Here is an 11,938-nt window from a genome sequence, read left to right as displayed (position 1 = left end):
GATCTTTGTGCCACTGAAGAAGGTAAAAGAGGCAGGCAACCAGCCAGCAAATTTCGGAGCCCTGAACATTCCCAGAAAGTTATTTTTCAGATACATTTTTCTGGTTTCCTGGATGTCACCAGCGTTCTTTTTTTAAGTCACAAGGAACGCTGCAGGAACAATCATAAAACATAACTCTGCCTTGTTATTCCAGTTAAGGGTGTCGGTCAAATTCAGAGCGTCACCGTTCAGCCAATCGGACGCCTGATTATTCCTATCTAGAAAAATGAATGAAGAGGCAATACATCCATCCATTATCTACACCCGCTTATCCTGAGCAGGGTCACGGGGGGTGCTGGAGCTTATCCCAGCGTGCATTGGGAAATTTGCCTTGGAAATTTGTTTCTATGGTTTCCAGATAAATTTTGACAGATCAGTTAATAAATTTTCTGTTGAGGAACATTCTTTAATGTTTCATTTTAACTACTGGGAAGGGAGATGTGTATTACAGATCAAATTGCCAAATTGCAAAATTTATTCTTAAAAGCTTTATTAAACTCTCTCAGATGACCTCAAAAGAAATGAAAACTCATGTCTCGTGCCTCCCATCTGTGCACTGCATATAATTTGCAGAAAATTAGACCCACTGTTAAAAGCAGAGAGAATTTTGCTCAGTGATTTTTTAGTCCATTACAATTTTATTCAAACTGAAGCAGAACAAAATCTTTCGCCAAAGATATTTGCCAAAGGTATCCCTGCAATCCACCCTGTAACTGAAATTTATGTATGAATCTGGAATCCTATTCGTAACCGCTAACACACTCTCTCCACACATATACATGCTAACATATACTACAAGTTGGTTGTCGCAAAACACATACTGTACATACACACAAACAAATACACATTCTGCCACAGAAGTAAAAAAAATACAGCAACACTTGCCTCACTTGTTCAAAGTATTTACATATGCAAGACCAAGAGCGAACACCGGGCAACTCCAAGTCCCCACACATATTAAAATTCATTAGGAGAAGTGGGATGTGGATTTACCCAACTGTAGCACGACTTAATTCAGAGTGGGTTTCATTTATTACAATTTCCACATAAACCACAAACACACAGAACACAGTAGCCACACACATCACAAAGAGGCATGTGACCATTTGTGCCAGAAGATTTATGGATTCAAAAAGTTCTCTGCACAAAGAACATTCCACACAATTTTAGTAGAAGAAAACAATCGTGGCCTTTTGAACTTCACATTTCTGTCCTTTGTCCATCTCCCCACACGATACATGCTTGACAAGACAAAACGAATTTAACTAAAAAAACAAAACAAAAAAACAGAAGGCCCATTATATTCACATAACTAAGACACAAAACTGTGTTATTTTGAAATAATTCCAACAGAAAGGAAAAACAATAACGCCACCACTTAACACAGCCGACTGACTGCAACAACGGTGTGAATAAATGCATTTCATAACCTGTTCATAATGTCTGCTCCTTATGAATGCACGCATTCCAAACGAGGAGGAGAACATCAGAACAGGCGGTACATGTAACATTGTAAAGTCAAAGAACAACAGAGCATTGAAAATGTTAGGAGAGCGATGCCACGTATGGGGGGGGGAATGTTAGAAAGTCTGATCCTGTGTAGGGCAGGAACCAGCCCTGTCCCTACAGGTCTCTGTGACCATCCTTAGCGGGCCAAGTCCTTGGGGAAGAAAATGTGCACGTGAGAGAGAGAACAAGGACCTCACGGCGACAAGCGGCCAGGCCGCGAGGGCAGTCTGAGCAGACCGGCCAGGCCACGAGGTCAGTCTGACAGACCGGCCAGGCCATGAGGGCAGTCTGACAGACCGGCCAGGACCGGCCAGGCCGTGAGGTCAGTCTGACAGACCGGCCAGGCCATGAGGGCAGTCTGACAGACCGGCCAGGCCATGAGGGCAGTCTGACAGACCGGCCAGGCCATGAGGGCAGTCTGACAGACCGGCCAGGCCACGAGGGCAGTCTAACAGAGCGGCCAGGACCGGCCAGGCCATGAGGGCAGTCTGACAGACCGGCCAGGCCACGAGGGCAGTCTAACAGAGCGGCCAGGACCGGCCAGGCCATGAGGGCAGCCTGAGCAGAGCCGCGGGTGTAGCCGTCTCAGCTAACGGCTCTCAGCGGGCACCGAGGCGCAAAAGTTCTGTGAACATCGGCGAGGAACAAACGGGGTGCGACACACGGCTTTAACCTCAGGGACTCCAAACACCGCAGTGAGACGTGCACTTCCAAACACCGCAGCGAGACGTGCACTTCCAAACACCGCAGTGAGACGTGCACTTCCAAACACCGCAGCGAGACGTGCACTTCCAAACACCGCAGTGAGATGTGCACTTCCAAACACCGCAGTGAGATGTGCACTTCCAAACACCGCAGCGAGACGTGCAGTTTCAAACACCGCAGTGAGACGTGCAGTTCCAAACACCGCAGTGAGACCTGCAGTTTCTTTCATTCATTGAATGTACAGTAACTGCCAGAAATAAAAGACAAGAATGGACCAGAAACTTCACCGAAACAACAGAAAAGGCACTGTCTGCTAAGGTCTCAATGGATGTGATTTTGCGTTGTTACATTAGGGTTTGGGACGATGGGTGTCGCCACATTGCGGGGTCTTTCAAATTAAAATTTTGTTTGAGAAGGGGCAGGGAGCTTCATGATGATGTTTATAAAGGCCGCAAAGTCAGGAAAATAAAGATGATGTAACGTAATTCACACTCACATGAGCAGAAACAACAATCAGTCTGTGACTTTTACACCATCGTTCATTTTGAGAGAATCATGCATACCAGATGCAAACCAAAATTTGTGTCTGTGAGTGTGTCTTCTCTGAATCGCATATGTACTGTATATGAAGATATCCACGCACATTTGAGAGATATCTACAAACACATTTTTATCTGTTCCATTCGTTTGAAGATTGGCGCAAAGTCCGTCTAATTCTTCCTCATTTCGCAGACATCACTGCCAGGGGGGCATCACAGCAAAGTTATTTGTGAATGAACACCGGGGGGAAAGGGGTCTGTGCAGACCTCAGCAACCTACAGGAAGTGGATCAGTGTCTTCACTTCCTGCTTACCATTGTTTAAGGTCAGAGGTCAGGTTGGCAAGCCGGTGAAGGATGCTTCTGGGCTGCGCAGCTCATAACTTTGACTGGTCAATAGCCAGTGGTTCCTCAGATGGTCCCTGCACCTGCAAAGACAGCATTGAATGTTTTTGTTGAACCCAAACCAAGTCCAGCTCCCAACCAAAAGCTACAAATTAACGAAATATATTCAAATGGAAAAGTTATATTGGATGATCAGCATGTCTTTCAGTGTGAGGTGAACAGAGAGAACGTATAGCACAATCTCTGTGTATTATGTTTTTCCTCTGTATACCCTGAATATATATGTATACACTAGAATCCAAAGCAAAAATCAACAAGAACAACTATAGTAACACATACACACATCTGACAGATACCGCTACAACACTGAGTCTTGCCAATAGATAAGATTTCAGATTTTTAAAAAAGAGGAAACAAAACATTTATGCTTACTCCTGAATAACGTGTTCATATGAGCCCTCACTGTGGACAAATGGGAGCAAAAAAAAATTTTCATCTCTCTCTCCATTGCTTCACAGTCAGGGACGTGGACGTGACGTACCTGGCTGTTCTGCACGTGGTTTTTTAAGTCGTGGTTCCTTAAGGGAACGATGGTGTTGGTCTCCTTGGTCTGCTGCGTGGTGGCGTTCCCGTTCTCCGGCCTGCCGGTCCTGTTGATGCACAGCGCCCTGCGGAAGCTCTGCTTGAAGTTCTCGGACAGGAAGCCGTACAGCAGCGGGTTGGCGCAGCTGTTGACGTAGGTGAGGATGACGGAGAAGAAGTAGACGCCGGCCGTCACGTTGTTCTCTGGCAGGATGGAGACCAGGTTCACCATGTTGATGAAGAAGAAGGGCAGCCAGCAGAGGACGAAGACCACCACCATGATCACCACCATGCGCGTCACCTTCCTCTCTGACCGCCGGCGCGTGGTGAAGCCGGCCCGCACCCGCGCCGACTTCACCTTGAACACGATCAGCAGGTAACACATGCAGATGACCAGCAGGGGGCAGAAGAACCCCAAGGTGGCCGTGTAGAGGATGAAGGCCATGGACCAGATCTCCTGAGGCTCTGGCCAGCTTAAGTTGCAGGTGTTCAGCTCATCCTGAACTTTTAAGAAGATGATGACGGGCAGCATGGCCACGATGGACAGCGTCCACACCAGGGCGTTGATGAACTTGGCGACCCGTGGCCGTCGCCAGCGGACGCTCTGGATGGGGCGGACCACGGCCAGGTAGCGGTCGATGCTCATGACCGTCAGGCAGAAGATGCTGGTGAACTGGTTGATGGAGTCGGCCGTCATGACAACGCGGCAGAGGAAGGAGCCGAAGGGCCAATAGGAGAGCACGTTCTGCGTGGTGATCAGGGGGAGGCCCAGGATGTAGAGCTCATCGGCCACCGCCAGGTTGAGGATGTACAGGTTGGTGACGGTCTTCATCTTGGCGTAGCGCAGGATGACGTAGATGGCCAGCGTGTTGCCCGTCAGGCCCAGGATGAACACGGTGAAGGAGATCACCGCCGTCACCATGGTACTGCTGCTCTGGAAGGGCACAGTCGTGCCAGATCCGTTCGTGGAGACATTGGCCACAGAGCTGCCAACTACGGGGGAGGCTGTGTGGTTGAGTTTGTCAGCAAGAGACACAAAGTCTAAGATCTCCATATTGTCAGGGGAGTGTAACTGAGTTGATGAGGTGAGGGGCAGGGATGGAGAAGGAGGAGGAGGGCAGCGAGTGAGGACAGGAGAACGTCAGCTTCTTTGTCGTGGGAGCCTATGCAAGCACAGCTGAAAATAGAAATAGGAGAAAAAGACACAGTGTGACACAAGCCACAGTATATGCAGGCCTGTTCAACGAAGGGCGTATCTGTTAGGGTTCTGTGGCATCACCTTACAAGAGGAAAGGCCGCTTCGCACCATGTACCTACTGAAGGGCCCGGGTGGACACAGGAGCATCCACCCACCGTGATGCTATGCACGCTTGCACGTGATTGGCCATCAGGACACCGCAGCGTCACAGAGAATACACCCCAGCTTTCATTTACGTTTCAAAGTAAGCCATTTAACAGGCATAATTGTAACCTGCTTAAGTCCAAAGCAACTTAACGCGTATTATATTTTTTACATACAATCTGTTAATACAGCTAGATATTTCACTGAAAATTACCTTGTTCAAAGGCACAACAGCAGCACTCCAACTGGGAATCAAACCTGTAACCTTTCACTGACAAGCTCAGTTCCCTAATCACCATACTTCACTGCTGCCCTGAAGTCCCACGCCCCAGAATTTGAGGTACAGTTTACTGCACTGCAGTGTTAGCGTAACAGAACACACTGTCTTTCAGTAATTTTCACCCTACTCCGCAGTCTGCACTGGATGAACCCAGTGCAGGTTCAATATCAGCGGCAGACAGAAAGAGGAAAACATTTCTTTCAGGTCGGCTGTGCCTTTATGTAATAAAACGCAGAAACTCAACACCTTCGGCGTCAGCGCTTTTAACCTGATGAAGTTTTTGAGTCCAGGTGTTCTACTGTTAGGTGCAGGTCAGGCGTTTCTCTACTACTCAGCAGATTAGACAGGCGGGAGTCCAAACACAAAAAGAGCTTCCCTCATGCATGCACTGTCTTTTATAAAACGTTCCATTTCATTGTTAAGGGCTTCCAATGCGCATTAGACTGCCTCTGTGTTGGTTGTGTTCTCCAGTGTCATCTTTACATTAAAAAAAAATGATTTAACCAAACCACCAGTGCTTTACCATGTCAAACCGTTACCATTCATTCTTCTGGCTTCATCAGCTGTGACAAGAATCTAGGACAACTATAAATGTTTTATACGTATTCTATCATACTCATTCTCATACAAGGACTATAGCCTCTCCTCATGAATATCACGTAGTGGTTTAATAGATTAGCTGCTACGAAGAGTGGCACATTGACCCTCACTCAGTTTTGCACCCTGGGAAGACCAGACCTGGAAAAACAGAGAGGTCATTTCTCATTAGTGCGCCAGGGTAGCCGAAGCTTTCAGAACAGGACCCCAGATCGTCTAGCCGCGGGAGGATGGACAGTCGAGGGGGGATCAGCAGGACACGGTATGCCCGTCAGGCGTGGGTGAAGCGGCAGAGGTAATTCATTTATCCACTGCTCTGGCTAACAAACAACAGGGCTCCCACTCAGAGAGACTGACATTTTCCACGGCCTCTCAAAGCCACTTTAAAGACACACGTCTGAATTTCAAGGATTTCTCTTTGTTCAATGATCAACATTCATTTCGGCTGTATTTTGCTGTTATGCTGTTATTTTCTGCAAGGTCTAACTATCAATTTGAAGTCCATTATTTTGAATTTATCCTTTATCAATAAACGTATACTTCACCCTCCAGCTAACCGATGGATTCTGTTTGTGGGATTAATGTGCAAATCAGTGAGCTGTCCAGTGACTAAGAGTAGCGTTATCAGCACACTGATATTTTGTGGTTTGACAGTAAGAGACATCATGTTAACAGAGTAGGAAAAAAGATGGACATATTTTACTATTTGTATGTATTTTTTCAATTCTGGCCAATTTTCAAGAATAATTCGAATAATGAGTAGTTTTTCAGGATTAAGATATACTACATTTCCGAAAGTATGTGAACACCCCGTCTAATTAGTGGTTTCGGCTATTCCAGCCATGCCAATTGCTAACAGGTGTATAAGATCAAACATACGGCCATGAAATCTCCATTGACGAACACTGGCAGTAGAATGGGTTGTACTGAAGAGCTCAGTGACTTTCACCATGGCACTGTCATAGGATGCCACCTTTCCAAAAAGTCAGTTCATCAAATTTCTGCCCTGCTAGACCTGCCCCAGTCAACTGTAAGTGCTGTTATTGTGAACTTGAAATATATAGGAGCAACAATAGCTCAGCCACAAAGCGGTAGGCCACACAAGCTCACAGAACAGGACCACTGAGTGCTGAAGCGTGTAGCGCATAAAAATAATCTGTCCTCGGCTGCAAAACTCACTGAGGACTTCCAAACTACCTCTAGAAACAATGTCGGCACAAGAACTGTTCATTAAGTGCTTCATGAAATGTGTTTCCATGGCCAAGCAGCCGTACACAAGCGTAAGATCATTGGACTCTGGATCAGTGGAAACACATTCACTATCTAAAGAATCTATTTCAGAAACTCCTAGAGCAATGGAGTATCTATTCAAGCATTAACCTGAGGCACTGGAGAATATGTTTAAAAGTCCAGGAAACTGAAATATGTCAATTATTTGCTAATGTGTTGTTTTAACACATTTTTGCATTTTAAAAAAAACGGCAGAGAAACATTTAAAAATTTAAAATAAAATAAAAAACCCTGTGCTGAAATCGGCTTCCTTTCCCTCTTGGCTTAACAATAGGTTTTCAGTGGGCACGGTTAACTGGGTATTAGTTACGTAACAAAAACCTTTCCAGTGAAATCTTTTCTACATGAAATATATAAATGACGCTCTTCCCGCTTTTGTGCAGGTAAGCAAACTAAGTTGAAAATGCCTCAACGTTGCCCCTTCTTTGGGTGCAGAGAAAAAAATGTATTATATAATTTTATTCCTTTCCACAAAACTGAAGAGGCCACCCAGAAAGGAGTTTTATTTCTGGAGCCCACAGGCACTGCAATATAACAAGTACAGTTAGTATTTGCAGTGCCCATTTTCGCCAGAAACTTGTCGCAAAATGTGATAGATCGGTAAGTAGGCTACCATTAGCTAACAACAATAAAATAGCTTTCAAGCTTAGACATGTGGAATCAAAGATTTTTATTCAGGCGTAATGTCCGGACTTCAAGACTGCTATAGAGCCTAATGTTAGTGTACAGTAGCTCAGTGTTACAATGTTATTACACATTTAATGATCTTCAGGTTTAACTATACGATGGTTTATGTTGCTTTTTCAGTTTTGTCTGGTAGTGTAAGCTCACTGCCCTAACCAGCTCTGACCTAGCTAGTGATGAGGAATGGTTTACATATGACTGTCTAACGGATATGAACGCAGGATACACACCCACCCTGTCTTTATCTGTTGAACAGGTCACCATAATCTAATAGTGTTTATTCCCATTTAATGAGAATAATTGGGTTAAAAACTTGAAAGTAATATTAACAAGATAATCAATTGTTACTTCTGGGGAACATAACCACAATTTGAATCCAGCTGCTTGAACCTTTAAGAATGCAAATTGTCTTTAAGGCACCCACAGTCAATCATGTTTAGGCACTCAAGTGCTCATCTAGAGACGCAAATCACATTCTCAGTTCACACAATCGATGAACACAGCTGGATGTTAATACCTTGCTCTGAGGGGCAACGGGAGCGCCCCCTACTGGGAATCGAATGCACGGTTCCCCAAACATGCAACGCTGCACCTCTTGAAGACCCAGTGATGAACTTTGTTTCAGAATGACGAGACGCTGCCCGGTGCAGCTGGGCGCTCCGTGCCTAACCTCGGGTGGAGAAATCGGAGCGCTGGAAAAGCCAGTCGGGTAAAGGTCCGCGCGATTTGTTGCAACAATACGAGCGGTGACGTTTGAAGGCAGTGAACCGTGCTTCAAAACACAGAGATGCCGTTGCTCCTGCAATCCTCTGTTGTGTGTGTAAACATCACTTCTTTCCCTCTCGAGCTCAGCGGTAAAGTGGCGAATGGACTCGGGGAACTCTCTGCGACGCCCCAACATTGGACTCAGCGTCATTTTGGGGGGGGGGGGCGGACGGGGGGCAGAATTTCAGTATTATCGTCAAGGATTCACAGCTTCGGTGTGAATGGTGCCAGTGAAATATCCTGCTGTATTAACTGTGGTGTATAAAAATATAATCTGAGCAAGTCACTCTTGATGAGAGCTTCTGCGAAATGCCAAAAATAAAAATGCATTTTCAACACCCTACTTAAAAACGTAGCAATTTGCTGGAAGGTGAAACTGAATCAAAGTTAATCTCTGGGAAATGAATGTACTTACTGCAGACTGCAAACGCTACACAGTACATATGACTACAATAGAAATTCAGTTACAGACTTTTAGCATTTGGTGCCACTGTCAGTGAATGCGTGTCAGTGCATGAGTCAGTGAATTGCCAAACTGCAATAAGGTTTCAGTGAACTACTGCAGTAAAAGCAAGTTCGGATGATGTATTCTTTATGAATGCACACTTTTTACTTTCATTCAAACGTTTTGATGACTAATTATTAAGATTAACCTGCAGCCATTTTTTTAAGTAAGAAAAAAGACTACAAGATATAAATAACAATTCCAGGAAAGGGTTCCTTTCCATGTTAGCCAAGATTTAACATAATTAGAGTCTTCATAATGATATGGTTCTGTAAGCAAATAAATAGAAAAGAGAAAAATGTCCAGTATTAATGAACTATGAGAGGACATTTTACTCAAAACAATAACTCTGATGCCTACTGGACTCTAACAGTGAACACTTTACTGTGTAGTTAGGAGATATCACGCTTGAGACATGTTGGAGCATGTTATATTAAGATAGTTAAACAAATGTTTAAATCAACATACAATATAATCAAAGCAACAACTGCGTCGTGTTATAAAAGCGAAAAGGCCGATGTTGAACGCTATATTGCAGTAGTCAAATGCGCGCGGTTGCGCAACTGACTGAGTGTACCTCCGCGCGAGTTGGCATTTCTCCTGGTCTTCGGATTTCTTTATCCCATGATTTGGCTGCTTTGGGGATCGAGCGCTGTTCACATGCTACACTGATCTGGTTATTTTTTCTTTCTTTTTATTTTGCTTAAGAACAAATTCTGTAAAGAAACAATGGTCTACACGCGCACGTCTATGCAAACACTGAACCAATACCTGATGTAATAGGAAAGAATAGTACTTTAATTTAGCTTTTTACTAGCTCACCCGAAAGAAAATTTAGACACCTTACAATTAAACTCCAAACATTTATATGAATCACATTTAAAAATATATAAATTCCCTAATCATAAAAGCATGACGTAAGCTGTTGGCTATAGCCTCTATGATACTTGAGCCACATCGTAATGTCCAGTTATCTGCCTAGTACTCTAATTCTAGCGAACGAGAAGCCGTTTATTTTGCCGAAAAGTAATATTTTCAACCTGCCTGAACTCTCCTTGGCAGTCATGAAGAACTGGGCGTTTGGGTTGTCCTTACAGCTGTGCCAGATGTTTGACGCTGTGATGACATGCGTACTAGGACATCAGCTCAAAATGTCATCAAATATTTAAACAGAAGTCAAACGGAATTATTCACGTAAAATTAGAATATTCAATAAAACTGGCCAAAAGCGGTCACACGAGAAGCCACCGGGTTTGCAGTCAATTTTTTGCCACTTAAATTGTGCGAGCGTTTGGTGTCAACACATGAAACAAACTAAACAATATATACCAAACATTCATAATCATTGCCTATATTTGCAAAAGGTTTATTCCGGAGGAATATTAAACGTTAAAACGCTATGAATCAAATGTCATTCCAAAAAAGAAATAGACGTGAGCCCGAATAAAGTTGAATGAGATTCGGATATATACATGTATTTCCATCTCACTGAAAACCAGGTGAAAATCAGTTCTAACAACTGGTTATGTTTCGCGTTGACACATCTGCCTCCTTGAATATACAAGCAACTACAAAATGAATCGTAAAAAGGCCAGTAATTTATATAGCCTAAATACATTCATCTAATTTGGAAAATATTGCACAATTACATATGATTTTATTTTATAATGCAAATTCAAAATTAAAATTACCTTTTTCCTTCCGAATGTTGTTCTTAGTTCTCCGCAACATGCCCATTGGTCCCATACGTGTTTCCATGGTTTCTCAACGTGAAATTCTCACCCGTTTCACTCGAATCCGCAGGTCAGGGGTGGCTACGGTTGGAGCTTGGGCAGGATGAGCACAGCCTTGGGTTCGACTCGATTTCTGAGCCGTTCCTATCAACTCAACTGATATCCCTTCTCAATTCCGATTACGCCTTTCTCTGAGACGCGCAACTGGAGCATTCAACTTACAAAAAGTGCGCAAACTTCCAACTGCCTGTTGCGTCACCGGTCGCCTAACTACGTTAATTTATGGTTTTAAATGTATGTGTTACAAGCGCGTGTTATATTATGATACAAATGTGTGTTCTACTTTTATTTCCAAACTGAGTTTCGGTAGCGGGCACTGGTAAGCGCTGCGTAAAGTTTCCCTGTGCATACGAAGCGCATTCTCGTACTCCCGCACTGTGACGGAGGCTGGCTACTGCCCTGGTATTTATCACCGAGGTTTGTAAGTCACGGGGTTTTTCTGCAGGTTTCACCTTTTCTCGTCGCGATGTGCCAGTAGCGCGCTCCTTCCCAAGCACCACGAGATCACCTGCTGCATGGGATGCCGAGTAGCTCTGACTTTCGTAGTATGTAGTAGTATTTAGTGTACTGTATACTATTCCGCTCAGTTACTACATAGATGACTGAACAGCAGGTCTGCGGAGCGTTCATTAAGCAAACAGTAAGGACTCCGAGCAGTCATGTGATGAAGCGATTAGCTGTATCCTCACTAGTTAGTTTTACTGCACGTTTGGGAATATCTTCATTTTAAATAAAGGAAAATCACCGTCCTGTCACCGTTTGAGGCCGCATTTTTTTTTACATCATATTCCTAAAATAAATAATAACATTTATTGTTAATGAGATTTATGCTTAAATTCTACTGAGCATTCCACTGACATATTTTGTTATGTGAATTGCATACTTTTCAGATGGCAGTGCTTTTCTGGCAGCAGCAGAGCAAAGTCATTGTGTTGGCACAGTTGGCACAGGTAGACTGAAGGTG

The 11,938-nt window shown here is 44.1% G+C and overlaps 1 protein-coding gene across 1 annotated transcript; it reads right to left on the bottom strand.

The window, feature by feature from the left end:
- Window positions 1-370: 370 nt before the first annotated feature.
- Window positions 371-11,518, bottom strand: LOC135243624 (somatostatin receptor type 5-like). Its single transcript, XM_064315580.1, has 3 exons — window positions 10,873-11,518; window positions 3,678-4,895; window positions 371-3,219 (listed from the first exon to the last, which is right to left on the bottom strand). The coding sequence occupies exons 2-3, from the start codon at window positions 4,770-4,772 to the stop codon at window positions 3,169-3,171; spliced, it is 1,146 nt and encodes a 381-aa protein (XP_064171650.1). The 5' UTR covers window positions 4,773-4,895; window positions 10,873-11,518; the 3' UTR covers window positions 371-3,168.
- Window positions 11,519-11,938: the final 420 nt, after the last annotated feature.

Source organism: Anguilla rostrata, chromosome 17, assembly GCF_018555375.3.
Source record: "Anguilla rostrata isolate EN2019 chromosome 17, ASM1855537v3, whole genome shotgun sequence".
Lineage (NCBI taxonomy): Eukaryota > Metazoa > Chordata > Actinopteri > Anguilliformes > Anguillidae > Anguilla > Anguilla rostrata.
The sequence above is the reverse complement of the archived record's forward strand: the minus strand, read 5'-3'. Positions and strand labels throughout refer to the sequence as shown.

Bases quoted from the DNA above. Each gene is read 5' to 3' on its own strand.
- LOC135243624 (XM_064315580.1), bottom strand. From the start codon at position 4,772: ATGGAGATCTTAGACTTTGTGTCTCTTGCTGACAAACTCAACCACACA. The intron at 3,220-3,677 runs GTACGTCACGTC...CTGTCTTTGCAG, and splicing joins ACCACGTGCAGAACAGCCAG to GTGCAGGGACCATCTGAGGA.